The sequence below is a fragment of the Passer montanus genome, unplaced genomic scaffold, assembly GCF_014805655.1.
Source record: "Passer montanus isolate IOZ18808 unplaced genomic scaffold, ASM1480565v1 scaffold4, whole genome shotgun sequence".
NCBI classification, from domain to species: Eukaryota; Metazoa; Chordata; class Aves; order Passeriformes; family Passeridae; genus Passer; species Passer montanus.
Window position 1 is genome coordinate 8,550,548 of NW_024368818.1, and position 21,803 is coordinate 8,572,350.

Below are 21,803 nucleotides of genomic sequence, written 5' to 3' on the forward strand. Positions count from 1 at the left end.
TTAGATTGTAACCTGGGTTTTCTTTGTGGAAGCATTTCAAGAAAAATTCTTGAAAATTAATTCTTTTTTAGGTGATAGAAGATGTATACCTACCAAAATGCTGCAGGAATTCGGTAAAGAGATCGAACACGGGAAAGTACTCATCTTCTTGCCTCTGGCATTTAAACTGCCAATGATTCGTGAATTGAAAAGCTGCTCCAAGTAGGACCGAAGAACTCTCATATCAAAATAATTATCTACACGACCTCCATAAATTGCATTTTCAAACAAGCCATGAACAAATTCCCACTGAAAATCTTTGGAACCTATGAATTAATTAATTAGTATTAGTTTTGTATCACTGAATAGCATTGCATTATAAGCATTTCTTCTTGCCACTGCAGTTCTTCAGGGTAATATGAAGAGATGAACACATCAAATAATTAAGTTTTGATTTTTCTTCTATATGACCAAATAGTAAAAGCTGCAGGAACTTGAAAGAGTTTGTAAATATCTGGCATTGAAAAAACGAACACTTAGTGTGTTGCAAATGAATTATTAGAAATTTTGCTTTAGACTTGAAATGCTTTTTGAACTAATTGGTTATACGCATTTCAGAAATTAGGCTATTAAAACATTCATGTTGTGCTCCTTTGTCATAAATAAAATTTTATACACTATTTTCTACCATGGTACCATCGGATTGATTAAACCAAAAGCAGATCATGCTCCAAATAGGAAAGATTACTGGAAATGTCATCTTTCAAACACAACGAGGTCCAAGACAGATATTTTGCAAATAATTACATAGCAAATAAATCTAAGCATGTTAATAATAATTTCCTGGTCAGATTGATGTTGTGTTAGACTACTCTGACCCAGCTACATCCCACAAGTTCAAAGTAACTTATTTTCCCTCCATTCTATCATTGCTGCCCAAAATAACTGCAATGATCTCCTTGTGTCCTACAGCTTTCATGTGCAGATTGAAAGCTTGATCAGAAAGGTACTCCCTAAAGTCCCTTAAAATAGGGAAGTGGCAATTTCTTTAAGTGACGGTTTACTGGTGGTAATTATTGTATCCCAATGCTTCAATCATTCCTTCAAAAGAAAAGATTTTTTCATAGTAATAATCAATGATTATCATTGACAGTTAATGATTCAATTTCTTTAACTCTTTGTGTGGTTCAAATCTGCACAACTAAGGTCTGATTTCAGAATTACTAACCATCCACAAATCCCATCTAAGTCAATGATCATAAATTATCTCTACATATCGGTTCCTAACTTTACTTTGAAATTGTACAAAATGCAAGGAGTAAAAAAAAAATTACCTTTATCCTGTTAACTAATATTAGAAGTTCCTACACTGGTTAACAGAACAATGAAGTGGGATCTATTTGATACTGAGTTTCAAAATGAAGAATTCTTTCATATTCAATTCACAGTTAATCCATTTATTCAATATTTAGTGGAACTCACACCGAGAAGGAATGGACACACAAGATTTCATTTTACAGGCAGCCCTGTATTTCCTATTTCTTCCTCTGGACTCAAGAAGCTGAGCAGCACACTCCCTTGTCACCAAGAATTATTGGTTTACCCAAACACCCAAAAATGGATTTATGATTCACTCTGTTCTACTAGTTTTGCTTACTGACAATGAGCTCTACAGCATCCCCCTTTTATATGAGTGTTATAGAAAGACAAAGCCCTTCATGCAACATCCCTACTAATGGGACTTTCCTTAAGAAGTGACTTACCTTCAAAGAGTCCATCAATAATGTCAAAACCAGCACGAAGATCAGACAAAGAAAATTCATAAAACTTGGTCCAACCCTATCATGAAAAGAAATCCAAAGAATTTAATTAGTGATCATTTAATCAGGGATGATCATGAAGTAAAATACCAGTATCAAAAGGTTACTGAATGCTGTATAATACTTAAGGAAAAAAGAAATAACCTGTGTCCTCTAAAGTGCATTTTTTAAAAGATTCAATAGAGGTAGTATAAAAAAAATCAGTTGTAACAATTCATTTAATTTATATACTTACAAAAACCAGAATCCATTGAGTATGAAAAATATAAACTTAAGATTATTTTATTTCCTATCAATATTTACTTCAACTAAAACTTGCTGACATCTAAGACTAGATCATACATTGAAATACAATTTTTTATTTCTGAGAACATTTTTGTATTTCAGTACACAGACAGGATTTTCATAAACAGGAATGATTCTTCAGACACCGTCTTAAAAATACTCCCATCACCTTGCTCCTTAATTCATGTCACTTCTTGTCTGACCAAAAAAATTATCAATTACTGCTACTATTACCATAAAAATGCTGATCACCATATGCATATTTCAATCATTTGCCCTTTGTACCTTCTTTTTGTTCTTGGGGCATTCGTTTTTATGTAGCAGGAATGCATACTGTGTATATAATTCTCACAAAAAGCTTTCAGTGTAAATAAATACTGATATATGGGAAATCATTTAGGAAATTCAGATTTCCTAAATGGTATATCCTATTGCTCTATCTTTTTACAGTGTACTTTGCATATGGATGATATCATAGCAACAGTGCACATGATTCATGATGAGAAATGCAGATGTGTCAGCAACATGCACATGGTCCAGTGAGATGAATACAGCCTGCAGATGACAAAAAACTATCAGCCAGCCACCCTGAAGGTCATATTCTGGAAAGATGCTCCTAACAGTACCATGCTGGGGTTTTTGGGCAGATCTATACATGAACCCAAAACAACTCAAAATTCATTATAAAATGCAAGGGCTTCTACCTGAGATTAGCTATTGTCCATCAATATTAGAAACTGGTAATCATGAAATATAAACACATCAGTGTATGCACATTTGTGCAGTGGAATTAAAGAGAGCACCAATCCCATCTTGTGTTACTTGAAAAACTGGTGCCAAATGAACATGATTTTGAACAAGCACAAAGGAGAATTCATTCAGTTTAACACTTAAATTATTTTCACCTATTGTACTTCTTGAACACCATATTCAAAAGCCTGTCACTGCAACAGACAACCAACCTTAAAAAATCACAAAGTCAAAACTAGAAAAAAACTCCCAAACATTCCAAACTGTGCGAGATCAAATCCTTCAGATGACAGAGTAATTTCATATCTAGTCTATATAGAATAAAAGAAACAAGACATAAAACAGTTTTCTTTTTGGTGTTTGTTTTGGTCTGTTTAATTTAAACATCTTGCAGCCAGAAAAAAAAATGTTCACTTTAATGAAAAATCTAGCTAAGGCAAAAACTCTGAAAATCATTATAATCTTTACAAGAAATTAATGATTTCCTTTGTTCTTCCTTCTCCTTGAAGGAGTTTGCATGAAGAAATTGCAGACAATGTAATCTCCTCCTCCCCTCCAGTGTATCTTTACATTCAATTGTGCTTCCATAATATTTTTGCCTGTCCCATGCAAACAGGATTCACAGAATCTTTCCCACACTTCTGTAGCAGTATCACTTAGTCCATGAATCACAAAATAACCCCATGCAGGCAGAAGCAATTTTCAGAGGGACAGGAACTAAGTTTACCAGGATCTTATTTTGCAATTAATTCAGAGACAATAAAGGCACCAGAAATATCCAAGTTTTTCTCATTTCTGAATATGACCCAACATATACGTGATGAAAAATACTTCCGACTATGAAAGCTAATAAATGGGGCAAATTTTTTTCAATATAGCAAATAAATAGCTACCTGAGGGATATAATTTCTTCTTTCTTGGCATACAGCATGAAACCATGCTAAACAGAAGAGAGAATGTGCTCTAGACAAATTTCCCTTTTTGTTGATTTGCTCTGGTGTCCAAGATTCATAAGTTCGCAAGAGATTTTTTTTGAGGCCTGGAGGTGCCTGCATTGGAAGGAAAAACACTGTTCAAGACAGAAAACTTGGTACTTTTATGTACTATTTTCTTAGATTATAACCTGAAATTTGTAACTTAATTAAATGACAAACAGTGCTTAATAGAATAAAATTTAACAAGAAAAAAATGTTTGTAATAAATGGTCTAACAACAGAATGATTCTACAGTGAACACAACTTCAACACACTGAAGGAAATGGTAACCAGGTAAGCAGGATCAATTTATAGGACTGTACTACACTAAAGAACTTAGTGAAACCACAGTACTCTATGAAAATACATCATCATAAAGTAAATTCAATTGTTTTCAATCAAAAGAACTTTATTCTGATTTTACAACCTCAACTACCAATTATTTCTGTGATGTGATGAATGTCAAATTGCCTTATGCCATCCTTACACTCTGTTAGCCAGCATATAAGTATGGTATGTATCTTCATTGGTAACATTCTACATACATTGGAACATACTACAACCATACAATAATCAAATACCATTTGCCAAGTCATTGCCTATCATGTAGGTGACAAAATATTAACTGCAATTGGAAAGGGAAAAAAAATTAGAATATTGCATTTGTGCAAAGCTCTAATTATTCCAAAGACAGTGGAATGAGTAACACAGTCCTGCAGTTTCTGTACCATTGAAGACCTCAGTACAAGCAAAAAGGTGCTGCAAAAACTTTAAAATACTTGCAGTCAATGTAAAAGTGTAAGTATTTCAGCTTGTTGAAAGTCGGCAACATTGGACTCTTAAAGGTCAACGTTTCCTAGATCAGCTGCAGGCAAAATCTCCACACTCCATTATCAATGGAAGATTTAGGAGCACTCCTACTAATGATTTTCATTTTGGACATCACTGCTTAAGTGCATTCATGATTAGACTACTTTTCAATCAGTTGGAGGAACACGGTCCCAGTTATTTTTTAAGCTGAGTCATTTGAAATGCAAAGTTCTCAATTTTGAGTAAAGGCTCTTAAATGTATGTTCTGCTGTATGGAAGAAGAGCCTTTTTTTTTTTTTTTTTTTAAAGAGTCCAGTGAATATAAAGCTCTAAGCCAAAAAGGAAAATAAGAAAGAGAAAGTGGAATTCTGTGATCTTCAGATGAGGCTATTCATCAAGGAGAAATGCCTTGTTTTCCATCTACGTAACAACACTTGTGTAGATTTTTGTTTTTAAGAAAAAGTGATTAAATGCACAAAGTAATCTGCAGCACAAAACAGAACAGCTAGTTCTCCTATGTAAACTTATTTTCAGTTCATACTTACAATTTAAAAAGCATCTAGAAAAAAATCATCTTTCAAGGTAAACCCATATTTTTGTATTACATGTAATTGAAATATAAGGTAAAACCATTTATACTATCTAAACATATAGTTTGCTATACATCAAGGTTCATTCAACATAACAATCTAATAAAAGCTTTTCAAACAGATCTTACTTCATAAGTTATTTTCAGACTTGACTGAAGCAAAATTGGAGTAAACTTTGGATGAACTTCCGTAGTAAGCCAAAGACGAAAGTTTGGTTGAGGATGTAATGTATTCAGCTCCTATTAAAGAGATGTTATATATTGAAATTGGCTTTGAGATGATTGGGGGGGGTTTTATACATAGAACAGTATTTACAAAATTACAATATCCTGGATTAGAAAGTTAGGTTTATCTAAAAAATCGACAGTTGCTTATACACATAAGGTTATAGTTCAAGATGTGTTGCCTCCGCACATTCTATATCATTGCCATGCTCAAATGTGAAGTTCATCCTAGCTGTGTCAAATATTTTCACCTTTTTCTTAGATACTAAATTCAGGACATAAAAATATACAGCAGTTCTTTACTTCTTTTAAGTACAATAACACCAGAAGGCTACATCAAAAATGATGAAGGCTTGCAATGTGGGCTGCATATCAACAAGAGATCGCAATGACTTTCAACACCAGAATAGCTATATTAATTTATTTTTCTTCAAGTATTTGTTGTATAAGCCCTTCATGTATCATGATTCACAGAATACCGAGGATTGGAAAATTGAGTTCTAAGAGAAATACTGTCAAGAGTTATTTCAAATATAAAGGCTTCACAAAAATATATAATTATTGAATATATGGAAACACACTACTGGCGCTTTACACTCAGTTGAAACCCACACATTTGTCATTAAAGACACCAAAGTTGCCTGACAAGTGGTTTCAGAAAAAAGTCAACAGTTCTGTCTATGTGTGTTGGAAGAAACTTAGTTCAGAATCCTCTTGAAAGACTTTCTCACAAGCCACTCATTCTGATAATCTCTAGAACATAATTATTATAATTTTGTTTTCAGTGTTTTTAATAACGAAATAATCTGAAAAACCATTACTTGTTCAGCTGTTTAAATAAAATGACAACTATAAGTGGTACATGGTATAACAGAATCGTGAAGCTTGGAAGGAACCACCAGAGACTGCCCAGTTCAACTCTGTGCTCAAAGCAGAGGCAGATACAAGTTGCCCAGACCTGGAGCCAGTCAGGTTTTCAGTATCTCCAAGGATGGAGACTCAGCAGCTTCTCTAGACATCCTGTTTTGTTGTTTGACCACCCTCACATTAAAAAAATTTTATCATATATTTAAATAGTATTTCCTGTATTTTAGTTTATGCCCATGGCCTCTTGTCCTGTCATGGGATACCACTGAAAAGGGTCTGACTCCATCTCCTTTACTCTTTTCCATCAGCCAATACACAAAATACTACGATTCCCCATGAAGCTTCTCTTTCCCAGGGCTGAATAGTCCCAGTACTCTCTGTTTCTCTTTGTAGGATACATGCACCAGTTCCTTCATCACCTTTGCAGCCCTTTACAGAAGTGGCTCCAGTATGCCCATGTCTCTCTTGCACTGGCTAGCCAAGTAGTGGACACAGAATTCCAGGTGTGTCTCACCAGTGCTGAGGGGAAGGACGACCTTCCTCCACCTGCTGACAACACTGCCTAAAACCCAGGATGCCCAGGATGCCAGTGGTCTTCACTGCAATGTCATTTTGCTGGCTCATGGTCCCCTTCTTACCCACCAGGACTCCCAGATCTTTTCTGCCAAGCTGTTTTTCAGTCAGTTTGTTCCCAGACTGTTTGAGTGGCTGGAGTTACTCCTTCTCATGGGAAGCACCTGCCAGCTCCCTTTACTGACCTTCACAAGGTTCTTGTCAGCCTATTTCTCCAGTCTATCAAGGTCCTTTTGAATAAAAGTACTCCTATCTGTTACATCAACCATTTCCCTCAGGTTTTTTATCATCTCTGTTTGCTGAGGGTGCACTTTGTTCCATTATTCACCTCACTAATTAGGATGTTAAACAATGTTGGCCACAGTATCAATGCCTAGAGCACAATGCTGATGACTGGCTCATCCAACTGGACTTTGTGATGCTGAAAGCAACTCTTTGAGTAACACAATTAGGCCAGTTTTCAATCTACCTCACTGTGGTACACTTGGGTCCATATTGAAAGACTGTGAGAACTGAATTTCTGTATCTGGATGGAACTGACTTATGAATATGCATCAGTCTCTTGAGAGGATGTTCAAATGTAAGAATTACACAGTCTCACACTTGCTAATGGCATGCAAAACAGGCAAGGGGATGTGCAGAGTCAAACATCAGCAGATCTTAGTCTATATTAAGCTCAGGAAGAAGTTTAACACATTCAGTATTACATTCATGTGGAAAGAATAAGACCCTCCTGACACAAATCCATATTTTAATACTTACAAGATCTGAAATTTCATATTCAGCAAGGAGCTTACAAACATTTCATTACTGTTGACTGCCTTGTTCAGACTACATGACACACACATCAGTGTTATCTTGCTTTGCCTTTCCATTTGTTCAGAATGGATTAGAGGAATGCTGAAGGTACGTGCCACATGGTTACTGTGAGACAAATGACAGACTCCAAGCTCATGTCCATGGACTATGCTTCACAAAAATCATTGAAAATTGGAAAGTAACTGTTGAAGAAATTACATTATTTTCTTCTGACCTTATTTGTTTTGAGGATTTCATGGTGATGTACATGAAAAGTATATCATATAAAATCAATTTTAATTAGCAAGTTAGTGATTTTATATGCCATAAATTTGTGTTTCTATAAAATATGAGACATTTTAATTTCAAATTAGCAAAAACCTCCTAGTGACTGAGCCTGAGTCTGCATTTCAAAAAAAAAAAACAACACCAAAACCAAACAAAACAAAATAAAAAAAAAACCTTAAAAAAAGTCCTAGAACTAAGGGGGGAAAATTAAATTCAAGTATACATAGATTCATAGTTCATGAAAAAATATAGGTAGTATCCCATAAAATACCAGCAGTCCTAACTGCAGCATTTGCTCACTCATGTGGTAGAAATACTGTACCGTACATTGTATGAAAATTAAAGCACTCACACAAAGAAGGGAGCTGCTTAGATCTGAAGCAGTTCACCTTATTCACAACTGAGAAAACTACTTAAGTGTATTTTTAAACTGCAATTTTAAACATCAACATGGAATGCCTGAAATGCTTCTGAAATGTTGCATACTAATTTTGTCTCGTTTCCCATATAATCTTCATATATTTACCCTCACCTTCTCCAATACAGGAAGCCAAGATGTAACGAGATGCAGGTTCTTCAAACACAGCCATTCTCCATTCCGAGCACATTCTCTCAAAGTTTGAATAGCCAGGTCAGCTTGGCCCTGGCCCATGGCAATCTGAAATGGCAGACACAGTTGTATCAAGAATCTCTCATACCTTATTTAACAGTCAAATACAAAATCGTGTTTTCAAGTTAGGAATTTTTTAACATAGGTTAAAAAAAAGAGTGCTAAAGACAACCAGAATTTTCTCTAATGTGATAGGTTGCTAAAGTAGGAAAAGATTAAGGAAAACAAGTTTTTCTTTGCAACTTATCTAGCCAGTTCCTGTACAAATAACATTACCTAGTCTTTTAATGGAAAAAACCATACATCACTTGGTGACAGTGATCATATTCCCTAGGAAGTCAAAAAGTAATTTAAATAACAATGACTAAACTGCATTACTGCAGAACTGCAAAAATAAGAGCAAAATAAGAACTGTTTCTCTTGACTAGAAGTTAGAAGCACTTCCTTTGAAGAGAAATACTCGATTTTGCTGGGATATATTAATAGTTTGGTATATACTCCTTTCTTCACATTTTATAGTACCATATTAGTTCTACTTTAGAATCTATTTGGAAGATAAAGATAACAAAAAACCCTGAAACAAACAAGTTGAAAATAAAGAGGTTTTAGCCAATGTGAAAAGTCTTTTCTTGGCATTATGATTCTCTGACTAAGTAGAACTGAGCATAATATCTTAAAAGAATTGAAAATAGCCAGAAGAAGACAACTGAAAGTCACTAGCAATATAGTAGCAGAGGGCACAAATTTAGCACTCTTTTCTTTATCCCATGTGAGAAATATATCAAGAGAGAAGAAAATTCTATATTTTATGTTCTATTCAAATTACATGAGAAAGTGTAGGAAAAAATAACAAAAAATATTCTCATTAGTGTAACAACTTTCAGGTGATTTGAGTCCCAATCCTTAATTGAACACCATACTATGCCACATTTTTAAAGTCTAACATATAAAAGATATTTAGAGATAAATATGAAAGTCCATGTGGCAGAGTAAGAAATATGTGTTCTGCAATGTTCACAGCTAGATAAGATAGCAGTAGGATCTAAATATTTACTGTTTGATGGGAAAAATATATTATATCAGTTTATGTTCCAGTAAAGGAACAATTTCAAGGACTATTTAAAAGCAACATTAAACTTGACATTTTCCATTTCTATGCTAACCAGTTATCAGCTAGATAACAACTTTCCTCTTCTTAATATGTCAAATGACAGAAGGAAATAATATTTTTGAGAAAGTTATAAAGGATATTGGTACTGTGTATTGGGAATATCACGAAACCTCTTGATTCATATAATAATTTGAATTGGAATGGATCCTGGGAGGTATCTAGTCCAATCTCCAGCTCGAAGTAGGGCCAGGTATGAAAGATTAAATCAGGAGCTCAGAGCTTTGTCCAGTGCATTCTTGGAAACCCTTCAAGGATGTAAAATTTCTCAAAATATTTTACAGAATTTTACAAAATACCTAAGTATTAAAAAAACACTGAACACCTGACTTGTGTTTTCTATTGAAGAAAGAAGTGTGCAAGTCCTATAAGCAGAGGAAATGATGAAGTCTAGTTTTTAGTGGGTTTTGTTTGTTTCAATTACTCCACACCAAAAAAGATAATGCTGCAGCATGTATAACAATTCTCAGCCTCTTTTGTTCTTTTCCATCCATCTTCTCATTTTTCCTTCTCCACACTGGAGGAATGTCTCTTGTTTGGATTCTGCTTCTGTGAGCATGACTAATTGTGTGTCTCTTCTCCAGCCCATTTTGCCAGTGGAATGTGAAATAAGTATCAAGACAGGTAGGAACGACAAAACACCACAGACACCAATAATGATTTTACTTACTAACTTCCTTGGAAAACAAAGTAAAACAGATATTGCCACAGCAAAATTTTACACATTGTGTTTTTTAATCACCACACTTATCTAAGACTGACCTGATGGTAGCACTCAGTATTTCTTTCAACACTGGCAAGTTCCTGTAATTCTTGAGAAGGATCAGCACCAGGAGAAATTATTATCAAGATGGGCTCAATTTCCAGTGTCTCTTTATACAGACGTTTCATATTCAGAGGTGATGGAGATAATTCTTTTATTCCTATAATTAGAATTAGAATTATTATGGAAATAAAGTGACTACACATGATGGAGTGCTTCATTATCCACTCTAGAGTTCATCTGGTTTGAGAGTTCTGCTCAGCAGACACCATAAATCCAGTTTTAAAATGAAGAAAATATCGTTACAACATGCAGGTAGGTATAAGGCACCCCATATTGAGAAGAAAAGTATTTCTGGATTTCCAGCTTGACAAATTACAGTCTTTATTTAGAGTGTAGTCTTGAGGAAAACATACAAAAAGAGAGGAGTGGAATGAGAAGCTATGCCATTTGCTAAAAGTAATTGCAGTGTGTATGTCCACAAGCAGAACTTCTCTCTTTATTCCCTTGAGAGCCTTAATTATTCAACTTACACTGATCTCGGTACTATGATTACTTAAATCTTAAACATGATATTTGTTTTAATATACAACTTAAATGCCTAGAATGTTGACCTAGTAAAGGCTGAAGATACATGTATAAGTGTAAAATAAATTAAACAGTGTTAACCACATATTTTCATGCATCTTTAGACCAGCATTTAACCAGTGAAGCATTGGGTGCAACAGAAAATCACAACATACAGTAAGACAGAAGAGCCCAAATCAGTGACATCTATGCCACAACTACTAAAAGATGCAATACACTCTTCCTTGAGGATGCAGCCTGTTTTCAGACTTGAGCCATTGTATGTTGCACACAGAGCAATGCAATGATAATTTGTACCATAGAATCATGGAACAGTTTGTATTGGTACCTCAAAGATCATCTGGTTCCAATCGCCCACCATGGGCAGGGGTACTTTCCACCAGACCATGTTGCTCAGGGCCCTATCTAGCCTGGCCTTGAATGCTTCCAGGGATGGGGCATCCCCAGTTTCTCCGGACAATCTGTTCCAGTGCTTCGCTACTCTCAAAGGAAAGAACTTCATCCTAACAGAAATCTAAATCTACTCTCTTTCAGTTTGAAGTTGTTCCCCCTTGTCCTGTTACTACATGGTCTTGTAAGAAGTCCACCTCCAGCTTTCTTGTGCACTGGAAGGCTGTTACTATGGTGCATTTCTGTATAGCATGTAAAATAAAGAAAAAAAGCATGCTTCAGGTGTTACAAAATACATTCATAGAAAATTCTTATTAACATTATCCTCAAAAGAAATTATTTTACTCCCTCTTCATCCATAAATTTCAAAATATAGGTAAAAAGTGAGAAAAGGAAAAAAAATGTCTGGATAAAACATAATTGAAAGGCTTTCTTGTAAGATATACATCTCTTTTGGAATTCATTTTTTCTCACAGGAAAGCCGCCAAACAATACTGGAAACTTAATGGCTTCCTTTAGAACTATGTGAAACAGTTTGTTTAAGTTGTTTCAGGGCAAGGACACTCAAAAAGACAAGGTAGAAAAAAAACTATGAAAAAATATTCATACGAGCATGACATTTTTTATTGGTTAGAAAGTGATAATCAGGATTTCGCCGATCTCACTGACACGCATGAAAAATCTGTGGGTGATTTGTGGATGATTTACTGGTTTTGAAAACCCAAATGGAATCAATGGTATTCTGCTTTCCTTGGTGAGGCTGCAGCTTCACTCACCAAAAGCATTCCCTTGTGCAGCATTCCTCCAAGGAACCAGCCCCAACACAAGTAATTTATGTAATGCATTAAGATTTGGAAGAGAGTAAGCAAGCAAATAAATTTACTCTGCATTCAGGTCTCTGTGGATATTGAGCCACACACACTGCAGATCACTTTTGTCATTTGAGTCCAGCAGGCAGGGACATTGTCAGCATGGGCCATGTCACCATGACCAACATACCCTCTCTATCTATTAATAATGTTTGACAGATAAGCTATACCTTAATGCTGAAAATCCCAGTCTGGCTGACAGATATGGAGCCAATTTTAAGCAACAAATAATGTCCACAGACAGCATAAGGGAGTAAGATAAAGTGACTTTTAAAACTTACAGTGCTCACCCCGATGAGACACTCAAAACTGCTAATAACTGAAGGAAGGTTTTTGTGTGCTGTACCGCAATATTAAGATTATTTGGCATACAGGTTTCAAACTTTGGATATAATAGACTTGAGAGAGAAAACTGACTGACTAGGATAAATAGACAACTGTAGCAATGAACCACTCTCTAAATAATGTGTATTTTTAAACAGACAGTAAAAAGTATTACAGACCAAGAGTTCTACAAAAATGATTGATATGAAATACTCTTTTGAGAATCAATTTATAAAATCTCAAACCTAATGGTCTTTAAATGGTAAATTACATAAAATAATATTTATGGAAAATCTGAGTCTTAAGGAGATTGATGCAGTGCAAAACTTTGAGAAAACAAGTTATCTTCCTTTCTTGATTACTCCAGTGTTCAAGAATTAATTAAAAGAATTTGACAGATCTTTTTATTATATTTTCAATCACTGTACATAATAAACCAAGTGATTTTAAATGCACTTTTAAGAATATTTTACAAGAACAAAATCAGCAAACCACATACAGCATATTTTCATATGCTAAAACTTAGGAATTCCATAAGAACTATAATATAAAAGAGAAACATAGGACTAAAAATGCCATGTAATTGTTGTGCAGAAATACCCTGGTGAAAATTTAACTTACCTAGGGTTTTACACGCAAAAAGAGCCATGGCACTCTGTAGTCTGTCTGGTCTGACAGCCTGGACCACAAGTACCTTAAAATAAAATATGTTCAGCAGAGATGAGTTGATAAAAGTGTATAGTGATAATTTAAAATGCAGGATGGATGAATGATGGAAGGATGAAAAGGATGAATTCTTTGAATTCATCTTCAGAACAAAGTTATTTTCTCTGAATATATAGAGCTAAATGATCATTCCTTTTCAAGATCATCAACTGTAATTGTTCTTTTGTATGTAGCTTGTTCTATCAATAGAATCAGAAGATAGATCTATACCTAATGTCTACTTGTAAGCTACAAACTTTTCTACAATATTTTAGAAGGAAAGTAGCTATGTGGGTAGCTAGAATGACAGAAAGCACACTTAGCTTTATACTAGCATCTAAATTCTGTGCACATATATAGGCAACAATGTCCTACTTGAAACAGAAATATTTCTGGTTTCAGTTCAAACTAATTTATGAGCAGCACATCAATCTAAAAATGTAGTTTCAATATATTTGATAAACAGAAAATTCTTAATACTTTCTGTACAAGAAACAAGATGCACTGAACATTCCAGATTTACTTTCCTGTAAATACAGACATTTTGTGACAACACACTGCACACATAAGAAGTGGTCTTCAGCATTTCATTGAATTACATATGACTCAGACAAATTCCTTTCCAAAATGGTTTGCTCCTAAATTGCATGCATGCTATTGCAGAAATTTTCCTCTTCCACAGAAAACTCCAAATGGAACTACATTGTCTAACACCCCATCCTTTCTCTGGATGTTTTCATGTAAAGTAACTTCAAAAGAAAAATTACAGCATCATTTAAAAGTAATTAACAACATCTTTTTTTCATAAACACAGAAGTGACTATATTTTTCTTTTCCAGTGGAAAGCAACTCTCAGGTTGAAGAAGGAACTAGCTTTCCCCATATTCTTGGTGTGCTCTTTATCACCAGATTTTCAGAAGTCATTTTTCATTTCTTCTATTCTACAGAAGCAGAGGCTGTTACTGTATTTTGTGTCAGATGTGTGAGTTTGCACATTCAGTTAAGTAAGATGCTCAACAAGCTGACACATCCAGCAGTAACAAAGCAACCATGAAAGAATTTTAATACCTATTCATAAAATTAATTCTGTGCATATTTCTAAAGAACTTGTTACCTTAGAGAGTGTACTCAGTTGCAGCTAATATATCAACACTAAAAAGACTCAGATGACAGAGAAATAATATGCACTACAGTAAAAAAATTATAGAATTCTCAGATTAAGAAAATTAGTTAAACTGCAGGACAGTGTAGATACTGTCACTGCTTATAATTCAACCAGGCCTGTATGTAAAATTTACTTTCACTGCTGAACTCACAATTAATATTACAAATCGAAAGATTACCTGCTGAAACAACGAAATTCTTTTTACAACAGGAGATGGAAAGTCTTGTTCACATACAGAGCTCTGAGAAAAAGTGCGCCACAGACTTTCATCTTCAAAGCAAAGTGTCTGATAGAGACCTGGGAGAGAAACCTATAAAACAAATAGTGTAGATTTAACTGTAAAGAAGAACAGCCATTTGGGCATTGTATGTTTTCATTTATTTCCAAATATGACTACAACCACTACTGTGCAAATCACAAAATTCAATTTTATCCTTGGAGTTAGAGAAGAAAAGAGTACATTTTAAAATTAACCACTTGTTTACCTATTCCCTGGAAAGACTAAATCTATATTTGTGTTATAATTTTAGTTTTAAACCTTAAGGTTCTTTGATTTTAAACTTTGGGCTTTACCTTTAAGCCCTTTCCTCTAAATATGATCTGCTATCTGCTATCAGTAATGGTTTGCTATCAGAGCATGCTACTGATTCATTCAGTTACTCAATTTCTGTTTATTTGTTTAAACCTCTAACTATAATGCTTGCCACACCATTATTGTGATTGCTCCCGATTCCTGGTTGAAGAGAAATTAAATAGTGAACTTTAGGTTAAGCAAAAGAAGTCTTTGCCAAAGAACAGTCAAGGTTTTTTTCCTTGCTGCTGAGCTACATGCAGGAGGAGAAGAGGATAAGACAGAATTTCAGGACTAATATTTTCCTTTAGTTCCCTTCAGGATCAAAGGACTTTAACATTGACCAATGCAAGGAAGAGTTTCTGTTTTAGTTCAGTCTGAGCAATCACAAACTCTAAAACACCTACAAAGATGTACAGAGAAATCTGATGAGGAGAATATTAATTTCTGAACAGTTTATGACTTTTAGTACAAAATTATTTGTGAAAGTCATTACACTAGTGAAATCTACAACTGAATATTGTTTGTAATTTTTCTTCTATTATCCTAGCTATAAAAATTGTAGAACTCGGATAGATTTGCAGTATTTTCTAATCTCAGTAAGATGGCAGGTTCACTCACATGCATTGAAATTCATTATAGATGGGGTAGAAATGTTCATGAAAAAGGCTCAGAAAAATGAGATTAAAATAAAAACAAAAAACACCTTTGGTTTTTTTAGGTGACTATATATTAAGCCACAGTTTCTGGAAGATAGAATAAACAGCTTAAAACAACAAAATCTTTTGACCTGACAAATACATATATGAGTATTCAAGTCCAAATTGCCATCTGCCAAAACCAAAGTTCTTTAAATTTAAATTCAAGAGACCACATGATGTATACCTTCAAAGATGCTACTGCCCAGACTCGGTCCTGTTCTATCCAAGAGGGAACCTGGTCACGAGCGCTTCTTTGTGAATCCTTAAGGAAGCAAGTTATATCACACATGTAAGCTACACAATCTTTTATGAAACACTATATTCAGTAATAAGACTGTGAAACCCATGTTTTTTAATGACATTCACAACAGAAATCTTTCTGTGACCTTTTGCTAAATTCATAAATGGTATAACAAAAAAAGCTACCAAAATATTTAAATATGAGACATACTGTTCACATTAACACTTGCTTAGCTACTTTAGCCTGAAAATACTTTACCCATTTAGAGCATCCTTATGACACACTCAATTCTAACTAATTTTTTTTACTAAAAACAACTGACACAAATGATTGGCTATCAGCATAGGCACTCTGAGAAACTGGCTTCAAAAAAACAACTCCATTGCACATATTTGCAATCATGAAGATGGTTCTTCACACAAAGAGCAAAACACCATTTCTGAGCATCTCTGCACTGGTTATTTGGCCACAGCTCTATTTTTCTGCTCTTTAGATGTCTGGCATGGAGGAAGTTCTAAGGATGAACAACACTGCTTAAGCTCCAGTGGAATTTCTGTATTCACTATATCATCTGTTATTAAAAGATCTCACAGTACACATTAACTGGTCTGAGGAGTCCCTGCATGGAAATGTATTTGGATCTTTCAAGGAGTGAGCAACTTTAAGAGTAATTTGAAATGCTCAGCAGAGAAAAACAGAAGCTTTCTTGTGAAAGAGTATCTCAGCCATGAGTAACAAAGTCTGAGAAAGAACAAAACTAAGAAATTTGGAAGCCATTGTAGAAATAAATTTGACATGAGTCTGCAGTATACATTTCATTTGGGCTGAAGGGCACACAAGCACAATCCTTCCAAAACCTATGGATTGTGCCTTAGGTAGGGTAGAGGTAAGACTGGTATTAAATTCCATTATGCAATCAGATCTCACATTCCTTGAAAATGGCCTACAGCAAGAAATACTTGACAATCACTCAGCTCACAGACATTTAACTGAATTACAGTGACTCCAGACACATAAAGGGGGACTTCTGCAGTCACACTGAAATGCAAAGCCTGCAGTTGAGCCATCTAATGGCTAGAGAAACTGCATTTCAAGGATCAATTTAGCAACCAGATGCCTGAGAAAAACTACAAAAAGTACAACTCATACATGACTCTGGGAGAAGGAGGGATTCAGAAATACTGATTTTAATTAGAGAAGAGGGCTGAAAACCTCCTCAAACATGCAATTTCAAATTGCCATCCTGATCATAGGAAAAAAAAAAAAAAAACAAAGGCAAAAAGAAATTCAAATTAAAAAGCTACTTGCCATATTCAAAAATTCTTTAATAAATTTATACCTTTATATTACTATGTGAAAAGTACTTTTATCTTTAATGTATGAACACAATTAATTAAACAACATGGTAAGAATAAAACTTTAACTTGTCAGGATTAAAGTAAGTATTCCTTGTTTCAAAATACGAAAATAAATGTAGCTTACTGATTTTCTGATGGTGTCTCCAATGATCACACCTGTAAAAGTCTCCCATTCCTGGATGGAATAAATGAACAACTCAGATAAGTCACAAGACACCTTTAAGAACTAAGATTAATATGTAGTAGCATGTAGGCAGAGCAGGAAGATAAACAAATTAAATGCTAGATTCTGAAAGAGTTTCAAGACATTTTTAAATGGTAGATGATGCTACCAGAATGTAATTCCTTTTGCAGAATCCAAGCTAAGTGGCTGTAGTGCTTTATAAGAAAAAGAAGCAAAGGGGAAGTTCTATACTTTCTCAGCACCCACAGTTCCTACCCAGACTGTTCATCTACAGACTATCAGGAAACAACAAATGTGGCTGGCAAGGACACACATCCAGCCTGGTGGGACATCAGCAGCCCACACAGAACAGATAACTATAGAAAGCATGATTGAATTTATGTATGATTAAAACTTTTAGACTTTGTATATGTATCCAGGAAGACAATTTTAAATAATTTTAAACCAGATTAGGCAAGTATTTAAAACCACTAGAAATGACATAATCCTATATTTGGAAGTGGCAAGAAACAGACCAAAAATTCTTTCATAAGTGAAATTTTCCATAAATAATTTCTATATTCTATAATGAAGATTTTTTTATTAAAGACAATATTAACATTAAAAATTTAGAAGTTAATTAACTAAGAGTAATACTGATGATACAAACCCCAGCATAGTTCTTTGCACCCATCAGTCTCACTGTGTCTTGAAACAACTCACTCTTTCAGCTACAAACTTGAGTGTCTTGAAACAACATAGTTCTTTCAGTCTCACTGTGTCTTGAAACAACTCACTCTTTCAGCTACAAACTTGATGCTCATCTCCCAGTTACAAAGAAAATGCTTGTGCACACAAAAATGCATGGAGTATTTTTTGGTTTGTGCAATAGTGTTATGAAGAAAAGAAGAAGGACAATATACAGGGAATATAAAACTACCTCAGAAAAATCTATACATATTGATTCTGAAAGAGAATGTCCCTACTGAGAACCAAGGCATTCTATAGAACATTGTTGAAGTTGTACTATAAATTCCATATCGCTATGCAAAAAAATATTCAAGTGCAGAAGGTTCAATTATTTTGGGACAGGGACTTAGAATACTAAATGCTTTAGCAGCATATTAAGCAATTCCTAGTCTCATCATTTAAAAGCTTTAGAAGAAATAATTTTTAAAGAATAACCACTTCAGCTTCATTTTCTTCACTAAATATTTTGTACAAGCACACTTCTCTTAACAATTTAATGAAAATAAATTTTACCTTTCAGAGAAGTAAAAAAATTATTGATACTATTTGCCTGTTCTCTCTCTTGAGTATTCAGATACTGTAGAAATATGCATTATATATGACCTAGATTAAGCTGTCTAAGAGCTATAATAGTTGATGGAAATGCATGCTAAACAACAGAAACCAACACTTAAGGCTGTACTTTATAAACACAAAGCCAGGACTTAATTTAGTCAGAAAACTATTTGCAGGTTGCTGCCTTCATGACTTTAGAAACTCAAGAAAGATAAAGCAAGATATTTTCAGAAGCTCAAATCAAATAATAAATATCAAATAGCAAACTTTGGATAATGAAGAGCAGCCAAGATAAACTTCTGCTAAGAAGATGAGTTATTTCTATGAGGCCACATCATTGCTGAAAAACTGGGATTTCACTTTGTCAATCCATATGTTTACCATGAAACAACTCCTTCATCTGAGGACTCCACAGATTTTTTGAACCTTGTACCTTAAGCTCACATATTTCATATAATAAAGTTTCAATAATTTCATATAATCACGTTTACTTCCTTCAAATATATGATCTGATTTTTATCTCTATAATGGACTCTCCTCTATTGAACTGACATCTACTACCATTTGATGTCCCTTCTCGTCTCCAGCTTCTAGTACAGAAAGCCATAGATTTGTCTCTCCATTTCATGGAGGTACTTTAGATAATTAAATGTGCCTTGACTCAGGATAATCAGCCACGTTTAACCAATTGTGTTAAGTCAATTATGCATACTGATTCACTGCAGGCAGACTTTATAGGATTAATCTGACTACACTACAGAAAACTACAACTAAGTCCTACACTTACTGACAAAAACTTTTTATCTGCTTATTTACTCTTCATAATAAATTTGAGTAAAATACTTGGGCATTTTCTTCTTTAGCACTTACATTCTCTTGAAAAAGCTCAGGGTGCATTCCTCGTACAAAATGTAGTGCAAACATCAGCTGATCAGCCTGAAATAAAAACAGTAAAAGTGTATTTATATACTCAGGAAAAGTTCTATTTAAAAGTAACATTTCTTTTAAAAAACACTTCCAATTCCATAATAATGACTTAGTGACATATATCATAATGCAAATTTGCTACATCCCTTTGCAAGTTAGAGACAAAAACTACCTTAAAGTGGGCTGCAAAGTGAAAGGTAATGAGGCCCCTACTAGGAATTAGAATCAAGTTTTGCAAGGCACTGAAGTTCTCATTTTATTGATAAATATGAACATCATATGACATTGAGAACAAACCACACCATTTAACTTTTTCATCTTCTCAGACAAGGTCTGCAAGCAAATCCATAACACAACTGCATATTAGGCTGCTCCCTGGATGATCTAGTATCCAAAATTTGAACGAGAATTATTTAGAATACTAAGTAGCCTAGACCAAAGCAGCTCTGACAAATTAGAGAGGAAAGATGGGCCAGTTCAAGCACTCAGGAAAATTTCTTGGCACCACGTCATTTAGCAGCATTAATGAAGCCTATGTGCACATAAATAATATCCACAGACAGACAAAATCCTTTTTCTTGATTCCAGCATCCTCCAAAGGGAATGAAGTCGTATCAGCTATAGCATTTATGAAGACACTAGTAAAGCCTCAGTGTCACAGCAGTCTTTACAAATTTTCATGGATAAAAGGCAGAATTAGCAGTGAATTGTGGATGGTGTGAAGAGTTTATTTGTGCTGTCCAGTATTAGAACACAATAGTAAACTGGAGGAACCATTAGTTTGAAGCTGCACAGTTAACACATTTTCAGTATTTTCTAAGCTCTAGTCTGATTACACTTAAAATCTTTCCTACTAGAAATCTCTTCTCTGTCTTGCATTTGAACTCTCTACTTTTTTCTTACATATAAAAATTGCTGCCTTCCACATTCACAAGGTGTAATAACTTAGCGGAAGGCTTCACATACTTATGACTTCAAGACAAACATTAATTATTATGAGACTATTTCATGAGACTCCACTTGGGCTTTGATAAACAAAACTCCTTAGAAAGAAATGCTACCCCTCAATACAGCATTGCTAGACTGGGGGACAGGTGTAGAAGGTGGTGTACAATTTTCAACATCTTTCAATTTTACAATTTTCAACATTTTCAACAAACCCACTTCTGTTTCTTTTTTTAAAAAAAAAACAAACAAAAATACAAAAAAACCTGCCAAATAATCACACAAAACCATATCTTTAGGAATGCAAGGAATAAAAGCAAACAGAAAATGAGTGCTCAGAAGAATGCAAAGCCCATGACTGACTCTGAAGCCAGAATGAGGCAGAGAGGTAGAGCTCTGTGGAGGAAGGTGCATCAGCAATATTAATTTGGTCATACACTGATTTTAAGTCTGCATTTAGCATGTTAATTACTAATAGTGTAATGTTTTGCATCTATTACACAATACTGCTTATTCGAAATAGATCAAGTATGAGCTGCTGAAAGAAAACTTTCAAACCCAGTGCACTGTATAAAAGCCAGAAAAAATACAATCTTACCTTAAACAAACAACGACAAACATATTCATACACTGTATGTTTCAATGAGTCAATAAGCAACTTGATTCTTTCCTCAGTATTACCTGAATCCTAAAAAAGAAATTTCAGATTTCAAAAATTCCTGTGGCAGTAAAAAACTTTCCACGTACTTTGTAAATTTCAGCAAAATAACACAAATAATCTGGACTTTACATGTTACTTTACTAGTTCTAAAACCATATTAAATTCAACTGCAGCTATCAATGATTAAATGGGACATTCATGCTGAAGTATTAAGAAATTTATTGAATGTTTTGACTATGAACATGATATAACTTTGCATATAAGGAGAAATACATTAAGAATGAGAGTACATTTCCTTCTCCTAACATTAGTATCATTAAAATCTCATCATTTTCACTTGATAAAAATTGCTTATTAACTGAATTACTACATTTAATACTACTAAACAAGT

The 21,803-nt window shown here is 34.3% G+C and overlaps 1 protein-coding gene across 2 annotated transcripts in view; it reads right to left on the reverse strand.

Moving 5' to 3' along the window:
• Positions 1-21,803, reverse strand: part of DYNC2H1 (dynein cytoplasmic 2 heavy chain 1) — a 145,427-nt gene that overhangs the window by 55,169 nt on the left and 68,455 nt on the right. For both annotated transcript variants that reach the window (XM_039718294.1, XM_039718295.1), the window contains exons 70-81: positions 21,350-21,439; positions 19,750-19,815; positions 17,536-17,586; positions 15,997-16,074; positions 14,719-14,850; positions 13,292-13,364; positions 10,499-10,659; positions 8,491-8,616; positions 5,337-5,447; positions 3,728-3,883; positions 1,743-1,818; positions 94-305 (exon numbers count right to left, since the gene is read on the reverse strand). In XM_039718294.1, coding sequence (XP_039574228.1) covers positions 94-305; positions 1,743-1,818; positions 3,728-3,883; positions 5,337-5,447; positions 8,491-8,616; positions 10,499-10,659; positions 13,292-13,364; positions 14,719-14,850; positions 15,997-16,074; positions 17,536-17,586; positions 19,750-19,815; positions 21,350-21,439 — 1,332 coding nt within the window. The remainder of the gene's footprint in view (positions 1-93; positions 306-1,742; positions 1,819-3,727; positions 3,884-5,336; positions 5,448-8,490; positions 8,617-10,498; positions 10,660-13,291; positions 13,365-14,718; positions 14,851-15,996; positions 16,075-17,535; positions 17,587-19,749; positions 19,816-21,349; positions 21,440-21,803) is intronic.